The sequence below is a fragment of the Bombyx mandarina genome, chromosome 22 (genome assembly GCF_030267445.1).
Source record: "Bombyx mandarina strain Sakado chromosome 22, ASM3026744v2".
Taxonomy (NCBI): Eukaryota; Metazoa; Arthropoda; class Insecta; order Lepidoptera; family Bombycidae; genus Bombyx; species Bombyx mandarina.
This window is the reverse complement of record NC_143228.1, coordinates 207650-228453: the sequence shown is the minus strand read 5'-3', so window position 1 is coordinate 228453 and position 20804 is coordinate 207650. Positions and strand designations below refer to the sequence as shown.

Below are 20804 nucleotides of genomic sequence, written 5' to 3'. Positions count from 1 at the left end.
CTTAGTTAACTAAAGAGCAGGGTTGCGCCGATATGTATCATTAAATAATAATCAAATAAATAGTAAGTAAGGCTTGCAAAATTTTTGGGAGTTGAGAAACTTTGCGTGAACCTCGGTGGACCTCTTGACGCTTATGATTCCTATAGCTGTTGTTGATGAACGACGATAACCACTAACCATGCCAGGCTGCTTGAATTTTTTTTTTAATTTACAAGCATTATTGTTCAAAATTACTCTTAATAAAAAATAAAAAAATGTTGTCGTACCTAATCCGACAAGTATTTGGACCTGCTTATTTACGTTACGAAGCAAGACGACGTTTGCCATTATCCAACCGACATTAGCTATCCTCTAACATAGTGTCTGTGAGATATGCTCCGTCTCCCCACACTCGCGGCCGGTGTCCCGGTAAACAAATTAGTTACAGTGGAGTTCGGACGCGCGGCTCTACACGGGAACACAACCCGGGGCGTTTTGACAAATGATCTCACTTTCATTATACCCGTTTTACGTGTTTCATCAATTTTACTAGAATAAATTGAGTGATGTTTTCCTAAGAACATACTATTGGTTTCGACTTTAGGTGCCTGAGCTACATTAATAATAGTTTGCGAATTATAAAAAGGTTTTGTATACAAATATTAAAGAAAAAATATAAATTATTCAAAAATTTAAAACGTTCGCATATCGCGTTCTACATTAAGAACAATCAGTACTGTACTGCACTGTCTCTAAAGCCGCAAGAGATATCTTTCTTGCGATTACTGGGACCGAGGCGTATGCTTTACGAGAATAACGCACTAAAGTACTCTTAGTAATTAACTAGGGAGGAACGTACAGTGCAGAAAACTCTGTCTATCTTTGCTACAAGACATACAAACTCGTTTGTATGTTCCAATTTGAAGAACAAAATTGCGGCCACTTGACTACCGGCTTGTTTCTGCCGCGACCAGTTTCAGGTATCAACCTTGTTATTCCATTGGAACTGAGATTTCGTTTTAAGTTAAGCCATTTGGCTTTTTGAAACTACTCGTCATTCCCGATATCTTCAAGAAAACCGCGTCTCGCGCTGCCAACGTCCATAAGTAACGGTAGGGTCGCGCTTATGATCTGGCGCGCCGTAAGCTCGTCTACCAATCATGGTAATAATTAAGTATAAAAGAAATTATTATAGGTCACTAAATTAAGAACTAAAAATTATTTCAAAGAAAATATTTTCGATCTGATCATCAACTGGAGGATTTTGTTATAAGTTTATTCGCATGTCATTTATTTATTTATTTATTTGGGAAACCAACCGTACAAAAAAAAACATAATATAATATATTAAAAAGTAGCTAAAACAATAACCTGTGGCGTTTAAGTACGCATCTTTTTATGATGCGTAAGCCGGAACGCACGAGATGTGGAAAACAGAGTATAGTCTGTGACACGAGACCTTTTTACCGCCAAATATTTAAAACATAAAAATAATTTATAATGTGTTAAATAGCTAATATAATATAATTAGCTAGAATTGTTTATGCCGCTATATCAATAAAATTTATATTGTTTCAACTGTGGTGTTAATTACATAAAACACGACTTTACGGCGAAAAAAAGACGGGACTCTATATGAACTCCCTCAAACCAAACAAGTTTCCACCATCAAAATCATAAATAAGTAGAAAGTGAACAAAGGAAAAAAGAGAAATATATTATGTACGGAGTCACTCGTATCAAACGTAAACACAGTTCTAGTAAATTTACCGACGGAGTGATCCCTCGCGTTATACAATTTTAAGAATCATTTTTTATTTCTTCGTCTTGATTTTCATTAAAAGAGAATAAACTGTGGTTATAGACTTAATGTTAAAGAACAATTTTATGTTGCACAAGGATATATTTTGATCAAATAAAACGTCGATTATCCGTTAAAGTTCACCGACTCGCAGTGTTTCCCATTCATAAGTGAATAGGGAGACAGATGAAGTAACTATTCGTCACCAGCTCTGAGGCAGATGCCAGCACAACGCGGGGACGGAATTAGACAACACAAACGGTATGCCCCAAAATAATGATATGTTCATTGAGAAAAATAAAAATAATTATTAAAAGAAACGGCTAATTTTGTAGTAAACGAGGTACTATGTAGTAAACGAGGATTTCGTAAGAAAAAATTACGTACAATATACCTATACAGTTTGAAGAGCAACACCAAAAGAAAAAGGCAGTTATGTCGTTAAAAATGTAAAAGCCAGCGTCAGGGCGGTGCATAGATGAAATCTCTCAACTGTTCTACTGGGAAATAGCGATAGGTCGCTCCTCCCTTGATCAGATCCTCACCATCTAAAATATTGTTTAAACTGTTTTCTATACTTTTTTACATAATCTTATTAACACGTTAATTTTACTTTACAGTTTTCGTGGACCCGGAGGAGCAAGGTAAATCAGAATGAATCTTTTAATTTTGAATTCCATTGACAATTTAATTACTTAATAATCTAAGTAAAAACGTTAACATTTAATATCTGTAATGAATGTAAGGAACTAAAACATCTCGAACGTGTTTACTTAACACTCTTTAAGACATGAGGTCATAGTCAACACAATATAGTGACTGCTCTCCTAGGAATCCAAACTAACGTGGGACTTAAACGCTAACAAAATAACAAAAATAGCAGCTCCAAGTACATTCCCGTGTCGCCAGAGGTGTGAGGTCTGAGGAGAGGAAATAGAAAAACTTGGCTCGTTTACAATGAGGCCCGGCCCCGGAGCGCGCTAACGGCTCTATTTGTTCATGAAACTTTACTGTACGGCTTACCATCAAAACTGAAATATATTCTTTAGAATCGCTTTTATATTATACGATATCGGACTTTTTTCTTTCAATGTTCAGTAAGCTCTGATACACTCGTAGCGCAAGTCGGGCTTTTCTCCAGGAAGGATATAGTGTGAAATTGGACTTACTGGATTACATGGACCTTAACACTTGCAAATCGCCGCTCAGCTTGAGATGAAGCCAATATTATTCTTTACTATTCTTCACTTCTCTTTACTATACTTCAATACTATTCTTTGTTCTATGAACACTGTTTTTAAGAAAACATAAAATCTTGAAACCATATTCTTGTCCACCTATTAAGATGATTACTTTTAGTAGGTCTATCTTCAATGCACACAGATGATGTTTTATGCGATAAATTCCATCCAAGTGCTGGAGTGTTCATAATGCGTGTCACTTTAGAGGACTGACCAGACCGTGTAGTGGCGTGTAGAAGCTATGGACTACCTATAGGATTAGAAAGTTGCGAAACGCGGATGATACCACCTTCTATGCAACCAATGGAATGGAATGCAATTTGAAAAATCAGTTATTAAGGGCGGACCGTGTATATCTTAACTTGATTTAAAGATTAACCGCAATAAGACCATGGTGTTGAGTGTCGACTGCACTAGCAATAACGCGCCAGGTCATGACTCTAATACCGCGCTGCGATGTGTTCCAATCCTACATATATCTTGGGTAATTAATCTCAAGCAATAGCAGATGAATAGATGAAATTAGATGAAATAAATACCTGGCTGTCATGAGGCCAATGGTGAACAAACTAGAGAAGTTATGGAATATTATGTGCATATGTATATAACCACGATATAAGACTATAAAGACCAAGCTAATTAGAACGGTAATCTCCATTCAAATGTTAGTTCCTAAATACGAGAGACATTATTGAATCGTATGTTATGTTATTTATTATTTATATTATTTATTTGAAAGGCGCGCGCGATATCGTTGAATGATGTTTGAGTATATACTCATAAGGACAATTTCAAACAACACATTTTTGAGTAAGCGCGAGGCAAAGCTTGGCGCTCTTTGAGTTTATTGAGCGTGTTTCGATAATACGAATACCGATTGATACGAGACCCGTTTCCGGTCGGCTCCCGTTTACCAGCAAACACTGCGCGCCATCAATTCTAAATGTTTATTGTTTGTGTGTGTCTGCAGTGGCCTGCACTGTCTCCGTGTGTACTGAGCCGAGCGTGTATTCGGAGCTTTGAAGACCGATACCATTCTGATAGTCGACGAAATCAATTTCATGTTCATAGATTTTACTATATTATGTTTTTCCTAATTAACTTTATAATGCTATTAAATATATATATGTTTATTGCTTAGATGGGTGGACGAGCTCACAGCCCACCTGGTGTTAAGTGGTTGCCGGAGCCCATAGACATCTACAACGTAAATGCCACCACCCACCTTGAGATATGACTTCTAAGGTCTCAGTATAGTTACAACGGCGCCCCACCCTTCAAACCGAAGCAGTAATGCGTTTCGGTTTGAAGGGCGAGGCAGCTGTTGTACTGTAAAAACTGAGACCTTAGAACTCGTATCTCAAAGATAGGTGGCGGCATTTACGTTGTAGATGTCTATAGGCTCCGGTAACCACTTAACATCAGGTGGGCCGTGAGTTCATCCACCCACCAATGCAATAAAAATAAATTAAAAAAAGATGGTCGAAGTCTCAATTCTATTGTATTATAAGAGTGTGTTCACATGAGTAATGTTGAAGCGCGGGACGAAACAGTCTCAGCGTCGCATCACGAGTGCATACCTACAGTGTGAACTCACTAACAACTCTCGTTTCGGTACAGGCAACAGTTGTACTACACTTCGCGCTATGTGCTCGTCTCAGCAAATACGTCGAATCAATAGACGGCGATAACCAAGTTGAGACACGACAGAGTTGCAAGACTAGCAACCGGACCTCGGATGTGGGCTCGGGTCTCAAACTAAACAGATTATCACAGCCTAGTGTTGCGAGCATGCTGCGTCATTTGCACGTACCTACGTCAATCAATATTTTTGGAGGAATTCTTGTCTCTCTCTTGCAAACAAATTAAAATTATTTTTTAAAGACATAATTTTTTATGTATTAATAATTATTATTTATTTTATTTACAGTATCACGGAATATGAATCCGCACGGGTAATACCAAGCTCAACCTTGTATATTGACATAATACTATTTATCTATAATACCTTCAATAGGAATATGAATCTATGGTACATTAAACAAAAATAATCGGTCATATAGTATATTAAAAAATACGAAAAAAACAGCAATAAGATATTTTTAAAGCCAGAACGCACAAGTCAGATTTTAGAATTAGGTTTAAACCAGTCATTACAAATCAGGCAAGCTGAATGGACACATTCCTTAGATATTCAAAATATTTGTTAAATCACGCATAGATTTGTAAGTCATTTAGATGGACATGGATATTATAGTAATAGGAATCAATATTACGGATTATAAGTGAAAGATGCAAATGGTATTTAACCCGCATTCTCTATGCGTACAGAAGCTACAGCTAATCCCATAACGACGACAAGTTATCTCCACACTTTAAAATTAATTTCGCTTACCTACTAACTTAAGTCTTCGGGGCTGGAAACAGATCTTACTGTACTTTTGTTTGTGCCACAAACTCATTGCGTATTCATTAAGAAAAGTTTCTACAAATACCTACAGTTGTGGGAAAGTTGTATGGTAGTTGGAAATAACCAATGTCAATAGTTTACTAACTGATACCAACCATAAACACGTGCGAGAAGCACGTGCGATGTCCTGCAACCGTCGAATAAGGACTTTCATGATTGTCTCGCACAACAAACAAACACCATTAATTATTAAAGCAGTCAAGAACACAAGTTTTAACAGTCGAGACCGTTGCTCATCTACCTCAATGTGCTGATAACTTCAAAGACAAAAATTGTATGTATAAAATTATTTAACATCTAAAGAAAAGGATGCATGTTTTTTCCCAAACAGCTTCCATACATAATCCACATGCACACTAAGCATTAAATTCATTTACGAAAATTCACTCACTAGTGCGCAAAGCTCTCACTGAGATACTAAAAACACTATAAAGTTTTAAGTCTTGAAATTACTTGAGCCGTTTGTGCTCACGTGAATATGCAGCGTTCTCGTAATTGCATTTATTTGCATACAAGTGAAGTCGCTCCGCGCAGACTTTTATCGCTCCGAAGTGAGCGCTATCCACTTAGTAGAGCGCTCCACATAACTTGCACGCTACATTATGTACTTGTAGTCGACTACTTTCAATTTTATTGGTTTTATTTCAAACTCAAATTTCGAGTAACTACTAATTCTTTTTTTAAATGCTTGGATGGTTGGACAAGCTCACGGTCCACCTGGTGTTAAGTGGTTACTGGAGCCGGAAGACATCAACAATGTAAATGCCGCAACCCTGCTATATAAATTCTAAGTTTCAGTTGAACAGGTCAACGGCTGCGCCATCTAACCGCAACACATTACTGCTTCGCGGCGTAAATATGCCTAGTAGCCCACCAGTGGTATATTTACAATTAATTTACAATTTGCATCTTTATGGGAGATCGGTTTGAAATGAATGAAGAACAGAACATTAATGAACTATGAAACATTTATGATATAATAGAATAATCTGTCCAATAAATTTCAACGCTGTTCAGACGCGCCAACACATCTCTTAAACAACTTTAAAACTGGTTGGTACTCACCTACGAGATAAAAGTAAATCTGGATTTATAATGCAAGTCGTTGTTGCAAGTTTTGCAAGTCGTCGTGGCCTAACGGATAACACGTCCGGTGCATTCGTGTTGAGCGATGCACCGGCGTTCGAATCCCGCAGGCGGGTACCAATTTTTCTAATGAAATACGTACTCAACAAATGTTCACGATTGACTTCCACGGTGAAGGAATAACATCGTGTAATAAAAATGAAACCCGCAAAATTATAATTTGCGTAATTACTGGTGATAGGACCTCTTGTGAGTCCGCGCGGGTGGGTACCACCACCCTGCCTATTTCTGCCGTGAAGCAGTAATGCGTTTCGGTTTGAAGGGTGGGGCAGCCGTTGTAACTATACTTGAGACCTTAGAACTTGTATCTCAAGGTGGGTGGCGCATTTACGTTGTGGATGTCTATGGGCTCCAGTAACCACTTAACACCAGGTGGGCTGTGAGCTCGTCCACCCATCTAAGCAATAAAAAAAAAAAACAAAAAAATGACATTAATAAGGCGCTTAACTCAATAATCTTACGTAATGAACGTACACGTCATTCTGATGGGATACTCTTTAAATGAATGGTAATGACATTAGAGCACGGGCACCTCCCTACATCGGGAAGGTCCGACTATATAATTATGTTAATTATAAGCTACGAAGCACGAGATTAATTCTCACTTTTGTTCTTCTTAATGTTCGGGGCTCGGAGCTCTTAGTGCGACCTAGTGAATTAATGAATATACAAGTGTACTTCCTCGTCTTATATTAACGGTGAGGGATTTAATAATCTCTATTATTATATCTTAAAATTCTAAGTGTGAACGATCTACGCGTGTTTACAATATTGATAATTTATACCTAATTCACAAGCTTTACGTTCTCTCGGGTTTCTTATTTTCTTTTTTTTTTGGTTTTTTTTTCCTAACTAAGCTGGTAGCCTAGAGACGTTATTCCAGCGTAACCGTAACTAGTGGGTGAGCTCACGGGGCTCAAACCTGACCACAATGCTAACACGAACCCTAGCAAGAGCCGTGCTTCGCAGAATCTACCACCGGATCGGAAGCGCGCCCCATTGAGAAGATCCGGCGAGAAACTCAGTGGGCTGTGTCTGAGAGTTAATTTACTGGTCGAGCCCTTCGTCGCAAGCGACGGGTTCGACGAGAACGGTGACCGGTGCTTGAAGTACCTAGAAGCACCGTTAGTGGATCGGGAGGATCCGAGATGACGTGTTTTGGGCGACGTCGACTGCTTTCCATTCTTTCCGCAGGATCGGGAATGTAGTTACCGGCGGCCACGATGAGAGGGTTCTCGTGTCGTGCCGCTTTATCGAAGTGGCGGGTTTCTTATAACTTTCGAATGTAGACGTGTGCATGCCGCTCACCTGATGATGAGGGGTCATGTACGGTAGTGTGCGTCCTAGCCGCGCTGCCCATCGCCTCCACACAGTCCAATTCACCCTCCCGACGCTACTGCTAGCATCTCGTCCAAAGTTAGATACTGCGCCTCAAACCAGACCTTCAATATCTTTGTGGTCTTCTAAAATAAAATAAAACCTAGGAGTCACCCTTAACAGAGGGATGGCATTCGGTCCCACAACGCGACTAAACCACGTTCCTACTTGGTCGACTCTACCCCATGATCTGCAAGCGGAGAAAATTATCCCTTTGCAACAAAGTGACACTAAAAAACTTGCATACGTCCCATCATGACCTATGCAAGTGTAGTGTTCCCCCACACGGCCCGCATGCACGTACTCCCTCTAGCTCATCCAATCCCGTTTCTGCAGGATAGTCGACGGAGCATCGTGCTCTGTGAGGAACGTCGATCTTCACAATGATCTAAACATAGAACCGATGCGTAAGTATCTAAAAGAAGCGTCAGGGCGCTACTTTGAAAAGCGTCGCGACACGATAGAACCCTTATCGTGGCCGCCGCTATTTACAATTTCGACCACGACGAATCATGTTTTGTCAGATCCCCCGGAATCAGGCTCTTCAAGCACCAGTCACCCTCCCCGTCACACAACACAACCCACAGAGTTACTCGCTGGATCTTCTCAGTGGCTCCAACTTAGAGGCTCATGAACCTCATCTATATTGCAGCTGAACCCTCCTGGGAAAGTACTAATCTATATCATTTAGATCACATAATAATAGATCGTTTCAATTAAATAACACTTTATGAGTAAAACTTTATTTATTAACATTTTTATATGCTTACATAATGTATATATAAAATATTTAAGTATGCGATTTATAAGAACGTTAAGTAGTCAAATTCGTTTATTATAAAAATCGAAAGGTATTCATTACATCGAGTTCATACATATGAAGTAACAACAGCGCGGCCGGTGCGGAGGGCGCGTGCTTACCCATACAAAATAATCATAATAAATAAGAAGCTAATAAAACAGATGTAAATTTAATTTTTACAAATCAATAATTACATGAAAAGGAACTTATTTAATCTGACTAACATTCTCCTCCCCCGGGGCACCCCCTCTGTCTGTGGCAGTTCGTGTGTGCACATTTGAATTAAAATTAAAAATGTAATGTATTAATTTAAATCAAAAATGAAAATGCAAAAAGAGTTTAAATCTTATAACAACAATTAAAGTAACTGAGCACACAGACAGCGTAAACACGAAATAAAATGTAGTACTCGTTTATGTATTTTGATTTGAAGTAATTGAACAAGAAAATACTTACTGTAAAGGTTTAATATCGTTTCGTATGATGCTCCACAATCAATATCTTTAGATATCTTGTCAATGTAATATCAATATTCAAGCAAACTATGTTCGTTACAATCGACCCCGAGACCCATCCCCCGCACCTGTCCCCCCACGGGGGGCGAGGGGGCGCATGCGGGGGGGTCGCGTGCGGGGGACTTTGTAGTCAAAACTGGGGTGATGTGAAATGATTGTACCAAGCATCGGCCGCATGAAGCTTGTACTGAATTAAATACCTGATAACATAATAATATAAATACTCTACAATTGAGCTTCTATTCTTGTACTTCATAAAAAGATTAACGCTATGAACTTTAAAAAACAGTAAAGTGTCGGAGCGCCGGCCGCCGGCTGCTGCTCACCGCAACACACACTACCTGTGTTACTTTCTTCTTTCACACTAAATTTTATTACCGAGGTTAAAAAATCTTTGGTTTATCTTGTGTGTGTTGTGTGTGTATTGTGTGTGTGCGTGCGTGGGGACACGTCGACAGTGTCGGGGAGGTCGGGGGGTCGGGGGGTCGGGGGGGCGCGGGGTCGAGGGGTCGGGGGGGCGCGGGGTCGGGAGGGTCGGGGGGCGCGAGTCTATGAGTCGGGCGCGGGCGCGTGCTGCAGCGAGTAGGTCTCCGCGCGGAACGTGGGGGGACACACCAGGTGCGGGTACTCCGCCCGGGGTCCGCTCTGCTGCAAACAATACCAAATTGTAATAGAACATTAATAATAGAATATTAGTGTATTGTAGTGTGTGTGTGAGGTGGTTATTCTTGATTGAGTAGCGTTAGGCCTAGGCCGCACTATGATTAAACCGCAGTAGTTCAAAACCGTTAGAGTTTATGAAATAGGAAAACGAATACAAGCGGCCGCACTTGCGGTTTTTTACCATAACTAATTTTAAAACCGCGAAATCGAAAATTATCGCGAAATAAAACGCAACGAATTTTGTAATCCATAGAACTACCAGGTGGGCGTGCACGCACGATGCGTGACCCCGCGGTCATCACGAACATTTTGCATCCATGAAGGTATCATTTATGGACGCACATGACAAAATTTCTACATTGACCAAAATTTTATCGAAGTTGACTGACTGACGTCCGATAGTTATTGAAAAATATCTCTGGATGTTTTCTTAAGCTTTGATATTTCTTAAAAAAATCCTTACTCCAAACTACGGCTAGTAAGAGGATGGACCCAATGTTTGTGAAATGTTCGTTGACGTCTGTTTTTTCTATGTCTTCGTACCAGAGCAACAATACATACTGCTCTTTTGAAATCCATCTTTAAACTGAAAGTCGCGGGTGTTTTATAGTTGCAGTGTGTGCGTCTTGAGCGGTTTCGCGGTTATAGCGGTTAACCGCTCCCGAGAAAAACCGTAGTGCAGCCCGGGAGTTGAAAGTCTAGAAGAAAGCTTATTTTATTGGTCTTAATAACATTGGATTATTCCAAATTTAAATTTGAAATAAGGAATTAGATCTAAAATAATAGGGGTTAAAGTATTAAATTGCCGTTTTATATCATCCTCCGTATTCGCTAGATCTTGCTCCAGCGGACTACCATTTTTTTCGTGATTTGGACAATTTTCTACGTGATAAAAAGTTTTCTTTCCTGGAGGCAGTACAAAATGCTTTCACACAGTTTGTAGAATCTAGTTCACCAGAGTTCTATCGCATTCCTATTAGATGGCAGCAATGTATAAATAATAATGGTAGATATTTTGCTTAAATAAATATGTTAAATGAAAAAAAAAACGAATTTCAATTTTTTAGTACAAATCGGCAATTTTATACTTTAACCCCTAATATTTGCGCGGCGTAACCCTAGCCAAGATTTTAGCTTACCTTCTACAGTTTTCAGTGTGCTTAGTGCGAGTTTTTTAACGTTCTCGATAGCGTAAAAGTTAACTCAAATCTGTATGGAGTTGGAACAGCGCCTCTAGCGACAAACGTAGGCAAACGTTAAAAAACTCGCAGTAAGCACATAGTAGTTTGGTTTCAAATTAGTTTTAAAACAAGTTATCAGTTATCAGTTAAGCCCTTGTATGGAGCATGCGGCGCGGGGGAGCCGCCGCCGTCCCCGAGCCCGCTCTGCACTGGGCAGTCAATCCGCGTTGGGCGGAAGTCGCGAATTTGCGTATTCACTGGTGGTAGGACCTCTTGTGAGTCTGCACGGGTAGGTACCACCACCCTGCCTATTTCTGACGTGAAGCAGTAATGCGTTTCGGTTTGAAGGGTGGGGTAGGTACCCGTTGTAACTATACTGAGACCTTAGAATTTGTATCTCAAGGTGGGTGGCGCATTTACATTGTAGATGTCTATGGGCTCCAGTAACCACTTAACACCAGGTGAGCTGTGAGCTCGTCCACCCATCTAAGCAATAAAAAAAAAAGAAGTCGTGTTGGCGGAAGAACGAACCTTGTTTCGATCAGAAATACCATGAAACACCATCAGAGATACCACTGAACAGTACCGTAACTAGGTGTTGGTATCTGGAGTCCCGTGTGGAAAACAATTTTAATTGAATAAAATACTAAGTATCCCTTTGACGTGCGTTGACTATTATTTTACACCGAATATCCGACCATTAACTCTGAACCCACGAAGGCTTCACGACAGAAAAAGCACAACGGAGACATCTATCACCTTTTTTTATCGATGGGTGGATGAGCTTACGGCCCGCTTGGTTTTAAGTCGTTCCAGAGCCTGTAGACATCAACAACGTAAATTCCGTCAATCTTTTTGTTTTTCCAGGCCGCGGCAGTACCTTGTACATGACATTTCCGCGTCTAAGGGGCGCGCGGGTGTTGACGACTCGCAGATGTCAAGCCTAAGAATGTTTTAGGGTCCTACCCACCAAACCACTCCCATTGCAATCTCTCACCCAACGTCCGACCTCCGGCGGGAGTCCAGAATCCCGGCAGAGTAGGAGGATTCTCGCAGTTAGCTTGTCAAGCCGCTCCGGCTCCCAATAAAGAAGGTGGGAGCCAAGCGAAAGCCCTTTTCCGTCCTCCGGCTCGACGGCGGTGAATTAATGCGAAGAGGGACCCACCCATGGGCGGTGAGCACTTACATCAACCGGAAGGTGAGACGAAGGTCCGAAGACCGGCGGACGGGTTCACCGAGTGGCGAGCCACGCTTAGTCGGGGCGAGCGCCTTCGCCTCCGGGTCCCGGGCCGCGCACGCCGAATTATTCAAGTGAATTTTAAGTCTCGATTGTACAGTACAACGGCTGCGTGTGTGCGTGTGCGTGCGTGTGCGTGCGTGTGCGTGCGTGCGTGCGTGCGTGTGCGTACTCACGTGCGCGCCGAAGACGAGTCGGAGCCGCGACACGCCGCCCTCGGCGCCGGCCCAGCTGCGGACGACAACACGACATACAGTTCGCGGCGACACAACCTCATCTTGTTGCGAGGATAAACATTTACGAATGCCAACTACGATCTCTTTACAATTCATTCTGAGTCAAGCTACCGGACAAGTACAATAGTTCAATCACTTTAACTGACAATTTAGCAAAATAGAATAATAGGATACGTACCTGTCGGTGGTGCGAGCGCGCGGCGACTGCGGCGCGTTGGGCAGCGCGCTGTGCACCTGCACAACACGCGCGTCAGTACACACCGGCCCGCCCCACTACACACTCATCCCTGAACATTAGCCCTACATATATATTTTTTTTCCTACCTAAGCTAATAGCCTTTAGAGGATATTTCAGCGGAACCTTAACTAGTAGGTGAGCTCACGAGGCTAAACCTGACGTTGTTGCTAACACGAACCCTAGCAAGAGTTGTGCTTCGCAGAATCTACCACCGGATCGGAAACGCGACCCACTGAGAAGATCCGGCGAGAAACTCAGTGGACTGTGTCTGAGAATTAATTTACTCGTCGAGCCCTTCGTCGCAAGCGACGGGTTCGACGAAAACGGTGACCGGTGCTTGAGGTACCTAGAAGCACCGTTAGTGGATCGGGAGGATCCGAAATGACGTGTTTAAACTCTCTACATCAATTCGGACGCGCCGCTACGCGCGGGTCCGCCCGGCCAGAATAAACGTGTCCCTGGGCCAAGTTACGACCCGATATGTCCTGAACATTCAAATCAAATCGAAAACCTTTAGAGAGGGTTTTAGAAATAATGAATGAACGGTATATGTTTTTTTTCAATTATGTTAGTGTTTATTATTTTTTATACCTCCTTTAACTTAATTATTTATTTTTAATGACATTACCGTCTTCTCATCAGTTTATGTTTTTTGCTCACAATTAAGAACTATACCAATTTATTTCCTCCTTTAGTTATACTCGTATAGGCATATATTTGTTGAAGTTCGGAAACAACGCTGTGTTGTTTCTGGATCTCTTTTCTTCGAAAGTTTAAAAATGCTAAAGAAAATCAAAATAGAATTAATTAAACTGTAGATATCTGGCAGAGTTCACTGTATGTACATAGTTATCAAACTATCGATTTTAAAATAATCATTGTAATTTCATAGACAGATCCTCCCCGCTGTTCAGCTATTTTATTCGATAAAGTTTTTGAAGAGTAGTGGCCATATTTCGATCCGAGCGGTGGTCCCCGGGCCGCATTGTACTATTTGCCTTATGTAGACTACCACAAACATGGTCATATTCACCTTGTGATTCCTTCCCCAGGCCGGCTTCTCCTCCGCGCGGTACACCAGCCTCTCGTATCTGGGAAATTACATTTATCAACATTGACTCGACGTGGGGACCAGCCTCCGCTGGCGGCCATCATATGCCACTCACCCGTCCCTCCCTCTGACGGAGACAGGCTTGGGAGTGGTGCTGCTGTGGGCGGAGGGTGCGGTGGAGGGCGCGGAGGGCGCGGAGGGCGGCGCGGAGGGCAGAGCGCGCCCCTGCACTGCAGAGTTGCTTCCCGTTCGCACTTCCCCGTAGATTACATCTGGAACTATTACAATGGTTTACTTCAATAAGCTGTGACGTGAAAATGTATCGAAATAATTTAAAATGAAACGAGGAAGGTGCATTCCGGCACTACACCACCACCAGGGTTTGTATGCGGCGGCTGAGGGGTTCAGCGGAGAATAGGTGTTTTTTACACAGAACGCGTACTTAGCGCGCGTCAGAACGCTAAATTGAGGGCGCGCTACGACGCCGAGATGTGCTGTACTACTATGGTAATAAAGTGTCAGACCGAGCGCCAGCGCTAGCAGTACGCAGCGCTCTATCGCCGCGTTAGGGACGCTTTGACGTCAGGCGTTGTCATTTTTACAAATTTTATTTTAGCGTCCGAGTGAATATGTATTAAAATACTAGATAATGCCCGAAAAATTGATAGAATTAGTTAGAAAATACCCGTGCTTATACAATGCCACATCTGAATCATTCGACATCTTAATATCTTTAAATTTTCACACTGCACGGAGAGCACTATGATTTGGCGAATGTTACGTTGCGTCAAGGAGCGTTGGGCTCGTCTAGTCAATTTGTGTGACGTGCACAGAGCGCGACGTTAAAACGCAACGCTAAGTACTTGCAACTTAAGTTGCATCTACTCGTACATTACTGTTCTTTATTACAGAATAGAGTCAATAATCCCGTGGCACTGCGGCAAACGACATTATTCGTCGGGCAACAGCACGCGCGGGCGGGAGTGCGGCTCCGGGCCGGAGGAGCTGTCCGGCGGGGAGGGCGGTTGCGCTATTTTTTTTTTTTTTATTGCTTAGATGGGTGAACGAGCTCGCAGTCCACCTGGTGTCAAGTGGTTACTGGAGCCCATAGACATCTACAACGTAAATGCGCCACCCACCTTGAGATATAAGTTCTAAGGTCTTAGAATAGTTACAACGGCTGCCCCACCCTTCAAACCGAAACGCATTACTGCTTCACGGCAGAAATAGGCGGGGTGGTGGTACCTACCCGTGCGGACTCACAAGAGGTCCTACCACCAGTAAACGAATTTCTGTCCGATATCCAGGATGCTGGCGTACTTGCCGATAGGTGGGGAACACTTTTTTCCAAAATAATGCTATCTTTAGCATAATAATAGTACTTAATAATTTTAATAATGTTTTTTGTGTTAACAAGTCAGGCGTTTTGGTGCAAACTGTAAGCCTGACTGGAATTGGATGGGATAAGTAAATAAATAGCTTGCAGCGCCCGCACCGATGCTGTCGAGCCTGGTCTGCAGGTCGCGGCGCACGCCCAGCAGCACGCGCTCGGAGTACAGCTGGCGCCGCTCCTCCGCCTGCTTCTCCAGCATGAACTGCTCCAGCGTCACCGCGCCCGGGCCCTTGTCCAGCTGCAACAACAACCCGCGCTGCAGCGAGACAGTCGTTTTGCAGTCGTCGTGGCCTAAAGCATAACACGTCCGGTGCATTCGTATCTAGCGATGCAACGGTGTAGGAATCCCGCAGGCAAGGACCAATTTTTCCAATGAAAGACGTACTCAACAAATATTCGCGATTGACTTCCACGGTGAAGGAATAACATCATGCAATAAAAAATCAAACCCGCAAAATTATAATTTGTGTAATTACTGCTGGTAGAACTTCTTGTGAGTCCGCGCGGGTGGGTACCACCACCCTGCCTATTTCTGCCGTGAAGCAGTAAAATAATGCGTTTTAATTTGAAGGGTGGGACAGCCGTCGTAACTATACTGAGACTTTAGAACTTATATCTCAAGGTGGGTGGTGCATTTACGTTGTAAATGCCTATGGGCCCCAGTAACCACTTAACACCAGGTGGACTGTGAGCTCGTCCAATCATAAAAGCAAAAAAACAGTCTCCGAGCGGTGAAAGGATAATGGGAGAAACTCTTTAGTACTAGGAAAAGACTAAAATCGCTTTTCCCCAAGAGACAGTCATTTAATATAACATTAATTCAAGTAACATATATGTAGCAAAAAAAATGAACTACGGCACGGGCTCCTCCCGCGACATTACAGGCCGGGACTGCAGCGGGGCGCGGCCGTCGACTTTGAGGACAACAGATTAATTGTAATTTAGATTATGAATAAGATGCTCTTAATGTTGTTTCCCAAACAATGCCGTGCTGGTGTCCCGGTGCGTACCGGTGCGTGCTGCAGGATCCAACAATTCGTACCTCGATTTACAGTATGTTTCAAGTTAACAGAACATTATGTCCCGCAGTGTAAAAGTAGCTGCAGTAGTAGTAGTAATGTAAAAATTATCGAACTAATTGTTTTTCTGATTCACTCAATCAATTTACAAAACATTACGGGATTTTGAGCCCGGTTGACCTAACCGTGTCAGCACGCGGGCGGCGCGCGTGTGTGCGTGCGTGCGTGTGCGTGTGAGCGGCGCTGACCTTGGGCTCGGGGCGCGGGACCCGCAGCGTGGGGCGCGTCACAAAGTCGCTCTTCTCAAAGTCGAGCAGGTTCGGGTTGGAAGCGTGGATGTAGTTGATCGGCTTCGGTATCTTGTTGGCGAGCGGCTCCGGGGGGGGCCGGGCGGGGCTGCGCGCGTGCTCCGGGGGGCCGCGCGCGTGCTCCGGGGGGCCGCGCGCCTGCTCCGGGGGGCCGCGCGCCTGCTCCGGGGGGGCCGGCTTGTTCTGCGACAGGTCACAGTGCGCAGTACAGAACTGGCGGGTATGGGACAGGGGGGGCCCACGAGCGTGGCCCGGAGACGGCGTTCGACTGACCTTGGCTGGTTTGGTCTCGTCCTTGCTCTTGTTCCTGAGGAAGAACCTCAGGTACTTCCTGTCGAGGCTGGTGGAGGAGTGGCTGACGATCTCCTGCGACTCGCTGCGCTGCATCATGTGGGTTAGTTTCTTTAAGGAACCGAACTTGGACTTATCTTTGTCTTTCTCTTTTTCCTTATCTTTGTCCTTTTCTTTATCTTTTTCCTTCTCCTTCTCGCTCCGTTTGTCGGGGCTCTCGCTGTCGGACTCGGTCTCAGAGTAGTCCGTCTCCGAGAACTGCTTGGACACGTCCAGCTGCAAGCACGCGACAGAAACACGTATGTTGTGTGGGCAACTCATCTTATACAAATTGTGTCCTTTAATACTACAATAACACAAATCAATTGACAAAAGGACAATGCCCAAAAGTGGGCCAATTTTGTGTCAAAACTATTTGTACCTGAAAAACTATGCCTCATTTTTTCACGTTGTTTAGTTTATGTATCAAAATTTCTTTCACCCTGGCATTGTTTTACAAAAAAAATAAATTACTAAATTCATAGTTTTTAAATTCGCTAATAGGCAGAGAAAGGGCTCAGCCCATACAGACTTATAGTAAACCTAAATGCTGCCAAAGGAAAGAGATGTTGACTTGAACAACAAATTAAAAAAAAAAGCTAACGGAACGGTTATAATTCACAAACTTTTTTAGTTTATTTTTGTTCAATTCAATATTTATATATTGCAATAATTATTATTACTTAAAACCATGAATTATTTAACATTTTTAGACATTAATGATTCCATAAGTAAAAATCTCAATGGCCCACCATTACTTATTCTTATTAGATATGGTCAGAGAGTTTTGGCAGCAGCCCGAGTGAAGCGTCACTTGAAGTTTTATTTTAATGTTTTTTTAATAGTTTATTGTGATGTTTAATATATAAATTGGGTGTTGTTTTGTGTATTAAACGTCAATAATCGTTGTTCACGATTATTGAGGCATTGGAATAAAACCGTGGCTAACATAGCAGTGACTGGTTTTTTTTTTTTTTCAAGATAAAAGGTCTGCGGAAATTCACGCTCACTCAATGTGCTATTCGTCGAGTTGACGTCAAAGCTCCCAAAAAGCAATAAAAAGAGATACACCGGCTTTTTATTGACATAAAAATAATATAACTACGACAGACTAGGCTGTATAGGTTACGCTCTTTGCCTGCCTATTGGCGAATTCAAAAACAACAACAGCAATATCGTTGCTGGCTTCTGGATTTTCATTTCCGAAAGAAGGGTCAATGAAGTCCATTCTCAGAAACCACCTTCATTTTATTATTAATATGAGGATATAATAATAATAATAAAATGTACATAAGGGCTTATTTCTAGCAACAGCAACCACAATTCACTTATTTAACACTGTAACTAATTATGAGAGCAATTTTCGAAGAAAACCTGTGTGAAAATATAAAAATCGTTTTCTGAATATGAAACGATATTTCTTTGTCTATCAAATTAAGTTAAAACCATCATGACACGACAACTTTTTTTAGGGGCCCAAACGCCCAAGAAAATGGACATTGTCATTTCAAAACATCATCATGCATAAAAATATAGTTTCTTTATTTTTTTTATTCTAAGCTAAAATATGTAATTCTTATAATTTTACATCACTTAATTTGTGAGTAAATAATTAAAAAGGGAAAATGTTGTGGTGGCGTCATGTTCACGAACTGCATAAAAATATTCCTTTGCCGTTCCGACATTGCTGATCTTTTATATTCTGTGGCGAAAATGTCAAAATATGTCACTATCATTACAAAACAAAGGCGACAGGGTTCCCAATTTTGAATTTCTCCCCCCTAAATTTAGGGAGGAAACAAGTATTTTTATTTTTTTAAACGGATTTTTTGACCTGATAACTAATACCTTTATTTAGGTCATGTCTTATTTCAATTTATATTCTTATTTTTATGAAAAACGATAATATGGAGTGAAATGAAATGAGGATGATTAATTTGAGACATTAATCAACTGAGATGAAATTATATGAAATGAGATGATATGGGATGAAATATAATCTCAGTAAAATGGTGGTCATTTACTGAGACGTTTTCAGTGGACAGTACCTGGTGGCCCAGGGAGGGCAGCATCGTGGCGCGGTGTATGAGCTGGATCCAGGCCAGCATGTCGTCCCGCGACTCGCAGGCGAAGTAGAAGGCGGTGCCGGTGTGGTACACCTTGAAGGCGTGCGCGCGGGACTTCACCTCGCCCGCCGCGCACACCGTGAACCCCTCCAGGTAGATCATGCAGTCCGCCTTCGAGCACTGCACAAAGGGGGCGGGTACAGGCGGGGCGGCGCGCGGGGGGCGGGGGCGGGGCGGGGACACGTACCTCCGGCGAGCGGTAGGCGTACAGCAGGTTGTGCGCCAGCAGCAGCGTGCGCGGCACCCAGCGCGGCGCCGCGCCCCCCGCCCGCACGCGCTGCCACACCGCGCCGCCCGCGCCGCGCGCGCCCACCCACCGCGCCGCCACCTGCCGACGCTCTGAGCCGCGCAATGACGCTCGTTGTTCAAAACAATACCAAATCAACGTTTATAGCTATATTACTCATAATTGACAATTTGTATGTGCTGTTGGAATTAACTCACTGGCCAGTATGGAGCTCTTCTTTTTCAGACTCCTGGATTTGGACGAGGGGAAGATGCCTCGCACGGCACTAGTGGGCGACAGTGCGAGAGGCCGTGAGGAGTGGTGGTCGTCGACGGGTCGCGGAGTCGCGGGGGCGCCCGGGGTGTCGCGCGGTGTCGCGGGGGGTCCCGGGGGGTCCGCCTCGCTGTTGATGGCCGGCAGCTCGTGCATCACCTCGTTCGGGATCATTTTGATGTCGTGCTTCGTGATGTGCCGGAGCGGAACTGAAATCTGATTGATATGACCGTGACACACTACGCGACATCTTCGGCCGGGTTATTACTTGACGCCAGTGATGAGGAATAATTGAGTTTTAAAATTAAAATGTTACAATAAAACAGCACCGTTCTTACAATCGCCGACTCCCTCAGTGATGGCGAACACGCGAGCCGATCTATAGGATGGGCCCGCGGTGGGCGAGTCGCAGAGTGACGCAGAGCACCGCACCGCTAACTCCGCTAGATGACTACACTAGTCCGCTAGTAGCACAGTGCTGCTACCTGTCCGGCGTCGATGGTCCGCATCGGCTTGAGCGGCGAGGTGGGCTCGCTGCGGTCCGGGCGGCGGGGCACCGCGCGCAGCACGGGGAACGAGCCGGCCTCGGCGACGAGCAGCGGGGGGGGGCGCGGCGGGGGGGCCGGCGGGGGCGGCAGGGGGGCGCGAGCGCGGCGAGGGGGACGGAGCTCTAGTGCTGCGCATGTAGCCGTATCTAGTAGCAACAAATATGCACAGAGTGGTAGTCGATATTGTTTTAATACATCGTACATATATGATAAGGAAACAACGCAGCATGCCGTTCACAATTCTGTTAACAGTATAGTACACCATTTATAATAATAAGTACTGGCGCATGATTAAATCCAGGACTTTATCCTCCCGATCCACTAACGGTGCTTTTAGGTACTTCAAGCACCGGTCACCGTTCTCGTCGAACCCGTCGCTTGCGACGAAGGGCTCGACGAGTAAATTAACTCTCAGACACAGCCCACTGAGTTTCTCGCCGGATCTTCTCAGTGGGTCGCGTTTCCGATCCGGTGGTAGATTCTGCGAAGCACGGCTCTTGCTAGGGTTCGTGTTAGCAACAACGTCAGGTTGAGCCCCGTGAGCTCACCTACTAAAGTTAGGGTTACGCTGATATAGCCTCTCAAGGCTATCAGCTTAGGTAGGAAAAAAAAAAAAAAAAAAAAAAACAGGACTTTAGGTCCGG

At 43.5% G+C, this 20804-nt stretch overlaps 1 protein-coding gene across 4 annotated transcripts; it reads right to left on the bottom strand.

The window, feature by feature from the left end:
* Positions 1-8741: 8741 nt before the first annotated feature.
* cnk (connector enhancer of ksr) lies at positions 8742-20484 on the bottom strand. Of its 4 annotated transcripts, none has more exons than XM_089737116.1 (12): positions 20098-20484; positions 19558-19828; positions 19301-19452; positions 19036-19233; positions 16931-17224; positions 16598-16840; positions 15433-15568; positions 14053-14215; positions 13920-13977; positions 12827-12882; positions 12589-12643; positions 8742-9979 (listed from the first exon to the last, which is right to left on the bottom strand). In XM_089737116.1, the coding sequence occupies exons 1-12, from the start codon at positions 20362-20364 to the stop codon at positions 9881-9883; spliced, it is 1992 nt and encodes a 663-aa protein (XP_089593242.1). In that variant the 5' UTR covers positions 20365-20484; the 3' UTR covers positions 8742-9880. The 4 variants fall into 4 exon arrangements, with proteins under 4 accessions (XP_089593242.1, XP_089593241.1, XP_089593239.1 ...); XM_089737115.1 differs by having other exon boundaries at positions 16598-17224; positions 19558-19701; positions 19732-19828; XM_089737113.1 differs by having other exon boundaries at positions 16598-17224.
* Positions 20485-20804: the final 320 nt, after the last annotated feature.

Coding starts and splice junctions, on each gene's coding strand:
- cnk (XM_089737113.1), bottom strand. CDS start 20,364: ATGTACGATGTATTAAAACAATATCGACTACCACTCTGTGCATATTTG. Junction 19,829..20,097: donor GGACCATCGACGCCGGACAG/GTAGCAGCACTG, acceptor CATATCAATCAG/ATTTCAGTTCCGCTCCGGCA. Junction 12,883..13,919: donor CCTGGGGAAGGAATCACAAG/GTGAATATGACC, acceptor CGTGTTGTGCAG/GTGCACAGCGCGCTGCCCAA.